The 6,351-nt window shown below is 40.4% G+C and overlaps 1 protein-coding gene across 1 annotated transcript in view; it reads right to left on the bottom strand.

Annotated features, from left to right (window-relative positions):
- Positions 1-1,645: 1,645 nt before the first annotated feature.
- Positions 1,646-6,351, bottom strand: part of LOC104617695 (sodium/potassium/calcium exchanger 2) — a gene marked incomplete at its 5' end in the record, with an annotated part of 9,816 nt that continues 5,110 nt past the window's right edge. Inside the window, 3 exons of the mRNA XM_010283077.1 lie at positions 1,646-1,913; positions 3,999-4,165; positions 4,613-4,702. Coding sequence (XP_010281379.1) covers positions 1,664-1,913; positions 3,999-4,165; positions 4,613-4,702 — 507 coding nt within the window. The remainder of the gene's footprint in view (positions 1,914-3,998; positions 4,166-4,612; positions 4,703-6,351) is intronic.

Below are 6,351 nucleotides of genomic sequence, written 5' to 3'. Positions count from 1 at the left end.
GCAGACAGCATGGAACACGGAAAAACAACAAGACAAAATGTGACGAGCCTTCTGTTACACAGCTGTAAGCATGGCATTGCCATTGTGGGCACAATACGAATACAAAACAATGACAAAACAGGTTACAGAAATGCGCTGAAATTTCATGAACTCCAACTGCACAGAAGACTTGAACAAACAAACAATGATTATCTGAAATAATTTCTTAACACCCATTCCAGTCCTCCCATCTTTTTTTTTAAAAATCATTCAAACTGCAAGAAGGAGGAACACTGCGTTGCTGTCTCGCTCCTTAATTTTTATTCTAGGTTTGGACCCTCTCCTTCTTTCAGGATTTCAGTAAACGATATTGCATTTTCACTCCTTCCTGGGCTTCTTTAGACATTCACACTTTCAGCAATACTGAAAAAATTTCATGTAGGTTTCCTGCAGCTCTACTCTATTTAAATTGTTAGTATCTCCTACCTAGTTTCAAGATTTCTAAGAGCAAATATGAGCTGCCCCAGCTTTGTACATCAGCTGGGGATCTCTTCCAGCAATGGCTATATGTAGCTGTGAAGGTCCTTACACTCCAAGTAATAGTGAAAGACAGCCTGTGAAACACTTCAGCAATTAGGCTGCCACTTTACAACTACTTCTATTTTCTGTATGAAATACTATGCATCAGCAAATAAGCCTTTTTCTTCTGGCATGAAAAGGCAAACTCATAACGGCAACAGCATCTGAAAGCCATTGGTACTGTTGTTGGTATTGCTGCATTTAAAAAAATGGTGTATTCACACAGTAGTTGTATGCTCTCTCTGCTTGCTGCGTTGCTATTTAGAGAAGAAAGAGTATCCCCATTCTTGTCTTTGCATGTGAATGCAATGAAAATCTGCACCAGTTACAAAATGGACAGGCAGCATGGCCCCTTCAGTGCCAGAGCCAGAGTTTCTGGAATCTGAAGAGTTTTGCAAGATGTAATAAACCACCATTAACATCCTGCTGATTGCCTTTACAAACCTGTGATGCAGAGGATCAAAACACTGAAGAATTCCCTGGCTTTGCTGAAATCACATCATACAAATCCACTTACATGAAGCGATGTGCAAGCTCTTCCCTGTCTGACTCACGCACTCAGTGTATGCTTTCCACTCAGGAATTTCAGCAGATTATCAGAAAAATGCCATACCAGGGTGTGTGTGGGGCTGGTGCCTCCACAAGGTTAATATTAGCATTCCCCTTAGAAGATGAGAGTGTTAAGAACTGAGCACGCTGTGTGTCTGTGTATACTACTACGGAGAATGATAGGTCTGCAGATACGTGCCACAGGCATGGGAGAAGCAGTAGCTTTCACCGTTTCCACGAGCGTGCAGCATCTCCCGTACTGAGCAGTGAGGATGTTCTGCAGCAGACAAAGAAAACCTCAGCGCAGCTGGACTCAGCCCTTCACGTGTGACTGCACCATCCAGCAGTGGTCATTCTTCAGCTCTGAGATCCACCCTTTGTATCCTTTTCTTTCTTTCTCACTTTTAAAATTGAGGGAGACGAAATTCACAAATCCATGGGTTATTCTCACAGAAGCTTTCCAGTGTGTTTTTTTGCTGTTTCATTTTGATTTTTTTTTTTTTTTTTAATAAATAGATGTTTGTTTTTTTTTTTCCTTGAGAAACAGCACTTTCCACTAGATGGAGACAGGACACTGGATCACTTTGTCCTCCAGGAGGACACTGACAATCAGGAACACAAAATAAAGCCCAAACATGAGAAAGCCCAGGATTTTATTCATCCTCCACTTGCAGAAAGCGATGGAGAGGATGACGAAGAGCAGCATGATGAAGAGGAGGACAATCGCACAGAACAGACCATTGCTGCTGACTGTCACCGGGGCAAAACTGTTAATCGCAGCATACAGGAGCCACGGAAGAGGAAGGCTGTTAAGAAACAGAAAAATAAATTGGAAACACTGCAGAGGTGCAGAAAGAGGCACTAGAACATTTCTGGAGGCACTTCAAAATACAACCAGAGGCGTCCTGCATAAGGTGAGGCAGGAATAGTTTCAACTCTTCTAATAGATACATAAATCTAATTTGTGAGCTTGCTCATGGTTCTTGGGGGGAACACATGGGATTTAGGCTCCTCACTTTTCCATCAGTTACACTGGTGAATTATATTTCTTTGGCTGGCAAATCACCTGGCATCATCTCTGTGAGCAGGAATATCCCTTTCACTTGTTTCTGGATTTCAGACCATCTGCAGAAGTATCTACTTCCACTCTCTTTCCAAGAGCCTGCATAAGGAGGGAGGGTGAGTTGCATAAAGACATGTCCTTGCCATGAAGAACGAGCACTCTGCAAGGCACTGCCCCCAAAATTTTCCCCTTAAAAGCCTTAATCCACATTTACTGTATAAACCTGTGCTAAAATGTAAACTTCAGAAAATAGAAATAATTTCTATTTCTATATTTGTTCTCATTGCATTTCTCATCCCTGATGCCACAGAATGAGGCAACAAGCCTCTGGAAGATGTCAAGATGTTTATTATTTAAGTCACTGATAGGAGCTTAGCAGACTTAGAAAGCATGAAGAGAGCTGTCAGAAGCTCACAGCATTCAAATTTTGAATAAGCAGCTCAAGAGAGAATAATTTATTGCAGCCTCAGCACTAGCTACACCAGCCTACAGCTCAACTGTGCTATTTGTGTTGTAAATATATCAGGTCTAACAGACCGGTACAGGACAACAACATTTCCATTGGCAGGAAGACTAAAAATTTTTTAAGAAGGAAGAAAGCATTGCAAAATAGAAAAGTTTTGTAATGCACCCTATGTGCTCTAAGTTGAAGCACATGGTAATGAATAGTATTTTCACATATTTTGCAGGTCTGCTGCTTATAGATGTTATTTCAAACTCTTCATGCTTCTGGATTAATAGAAAAAAAGTGGCCCAGTTTTTCTCTATGTCCAAAGGTACTGCCAGATGGAGTAAAAAAGCCATTTACTATCCACTCTGATTTCAGGATCCCTTTTTGTACCTGTGCAGTTGCTGGTATATTTTCAGCAGTGAAACCCATGATCTGCTCTATGACTAGGCTGTTTGGGACTACTACTATGACTAGACCTGTTCTTCTGCGTGTGTGATAGCAAGAAACAACCAAAGATGGAGAAACTGAGAGTATGGACATGATTCTCAGTGCCTCTATCCTGTGTTGAAGGTGGGAATGTGGGAATAAAGACAGAGGTTTTCTGTATATTTCCTGCACATTTTTGAAACACCGAGGCACAGATTGCAACATTCCAGGACCTGATCTAGTTTGGTCTCAAATGGTCAAAAAGGAATTTGAATTCCAGCTGCATGCCACACATCATTATCCTAAAGCTGCTGTGAAGCAGTGAAGTGCAAATAGCACACATCTGCACAATTTTATGCAGCTTCGCATTGTCAGAGATATACAAAGAGTCTTTTCTGTTAATAGAGAATTGGTTTGTAATTTGGGACTTGCCAGGTATATAAAGACATCACATGTCAACAATAGCCTAAACGAGCTACACAAGACAATGACATTCTGTTTTTATTACAGCAAACAGGTTGAATACTGCAGAGGCACGGAAAAGTTCCCGATCATCATTTATAAAGAAAGCTCTAGTATAAGCACAATGAGTAGGTAACATAAGCAAACAACAGCAGCCTGACAAAATCATAAAAAACTTCAGAAATTTCTTCTCAGAACAATGCTTTTGCATAATTTTTAAAGTGCAATTCACTTGTCTAGGCAGCTCTGCAATGTATCAAAGAGAAAATTAGGCAACAAATTTCTAACAACTCTGTCACGCAAATGTCTATAAACTTCCGAGCACTTGAAATAGTAACATCCGTTGCATATTTGCATCACTCTCCTTTTTAAGCATCGATGGCAGAAGTTAGAAAATTGTTGTGGGAAACACCTTGGCAAAACCATGGCAACATACTAAGAACAAAAGACTTGTTAAAACAGACACAATTGCCTTGCTGTAGGACTTACCCCACGGTGATGTCAAATATGTTGCTTCCAACAGAACTGGATACTGCCATGTCCCCCAGACCTTTGCGTGCCACAATAACACTGGTAATAAGGTCAGGAATGGATGTGCCAGCAGCTAAAATAGTCAATCCCATGATTTCTTCGCTAATACCAATGGTCTCTCCAACCTAAAAGGGTTTAAGAAAAAAAAACCAAAAAGCATCTTGTGGTAAAGAAATGTTTTGTGCTGTAAACCTGTTTAACCAGGAATATTATCCTAGACCTTGTTGACTAGCTTGGAGAATACAGGCAAGATTGGAGAATTACATGTTTTCACAGATTTTCACGTGTTTCAGGAGAAAGATAAGATTGTCACATAGAACCAGTAGGTATTGACAAGCAGCTGCTGATGGCTCTGATGTTACGAGAATGATCAAGTCCTGTGATCAGGACAACCACAGCTCTCTGAACTACTTCGCATTTACTGAGTACTGATTTACTTCATCCATGGTTGCAGGTCCTAAAATAAAGCACTACTCAGCATGAGATAGATGATGGACTCCGATTCTAAACGATCTTTCACAGTGCAAAAGAGAATGCAGGGCTTGTATGTTGTACCAGTATCACATCCTTACCTGATGTGCCCACCAGACCATTAAGTAAGAAAAAAATGCAATCCAGCTGATAGAGCCAAAAAATGTGATAGGAAAAAATTTTCTTGACCTCTGAAACAGAAACAAAGAGAAACAGTGAACACCTATGTTGAAGGCTGATGCGCTGTACTCTTATTTGCTTCTCAAAATGAGAGTGGCCTCATATTTTTTCTGATCACCTGTTCTGACCAACTACTCTCATCATCAGATGATGATCAAAAGAAATGTCAAAAATCGTAAGAAACTGACTCCCTACATGGGTATATACTTACCTGTTCCTCATTCTTCCAATCGTTTCAGCTGTAAAATAATACCTCCTAACAACTAGCAAGTTTTGGGTTGTCATTTGTATCATGGTCTCCTATGCCGCAGTTTGCATATGTGTTTAAGCTGAATGATAGTTTGACTGCTAAATTTATTAATAACACCATGCTTATTCGGAAGGAGTGTTTTCAAATGTTAAAACAAGTACCCATACCTTTCATTCATACATCAATAACTTTGTGCAACACCTTTCACAGTCAGTATAACAAAGGCTGCCATATGACAGAGCTAAAAAAATACACATGTAGAATTTATTAAGGTGTTTACTTTTCTTGGGAAAATAACCAACTTTCTCAATTAAAACAGAAGATACATTAAGCACATATTTGTCATACTCTGTTTTGTAGAGAAGTTTGTTATGAAAACATGTAAAACACACTCTGAGGCCCTTTAATGAATTAAGAAATCTCTATGACATCAAAGTAACTTCATTGTAATTTTCAGTGTCTCCCTTACTGTGTCAAACTTTGAGTAGATAGCATTATTGCAGCCAGTGAATGGGTTATATTCAGATTAATAATTTATTTTGATTTCTGTTCTTTCCAACCTTTTGCATCATCCATATTTCCTATTGGCTAGCTAGAGCTGTGTAAAAAAAAGAGATCAAGTTAACTACCAAAGTAAGGAAACACGACTGCAGTATTGTACCAGGCAATCACTGTCTAAATCAAATTAGTGTTTAAAATGAAATTTGTACTGTGAATGAATGCTACCAGTCTTGAATTAAATCACACTCCTGATGGGCATCGACCTTCTGAACACAGATCCTCACCCAAGATGACTTCCGACGTGCCACTAGCAGAGTCCTACAAATTTTCATGAATAACCAGTAGAACTGCTTGTGGAAGTAAGTTACACTACTTTGAATACTTGTTCACTTGCCATTCAGTTCTGCACTACCTTCTCCTGTCAAGCCCTCGCTAAATTCACCCCCACTTTTCGCTCTGCAGGGGCCTCCAGAATTTTGGGCAGTGCACCTTGCCTGTACCCCTCTCCACTGCAGGACATGCCCCTGCTGCACCAGGGGACTTATTAGCCTGTGGGTCATTCCTAGGTGTTGTGGCAGCAGACAGGACTGCAGGGGTTTCCCTGAACATGACTTTTGAGACAAAATACTGCTTGGATTTTGCCAATTCATCTTGCTCAAGCCGTGATAAAGCCCTCTTTTTTTGGGAGTTTACAGAACTGCACAGCCAGCTTTTCTTGTGTAACAGACACAAGAGCCATTTATATGGGACAGCCTCATGTTTAGGAACTGATTGGCATGGACTAAGGAGTGCTCAGTGAATTGGACTGGCCATCAGAGCTGGTCATGTGGGGATGACACTGTCTTTTGTCAACTGAACCAGAAAAGCGCGAGGCTGGTCTGTGGCTCACTGAAATTGTGTAGACTCTTC

This window comes from Phaethon lepturus, unplaced genomic scaffold (assembly GCF_000687285.1).
Source record: "Phaethon lepturus isolate BGI_N335 unplaced genomic scaffold, ASM68728v1 scaffold51492, whole genome shotgun sequence".
In the NCBI taxonomy this organism is placed as follows: Eukaryota; Metazoa; Chordata; class Aves; order Phaethontiformes; family Phaethontidae; genus Phaethon; species Phaethon lepturus.
This window is presented reverse-complemented; position numbering and strand designations above follow the sequence as displayed.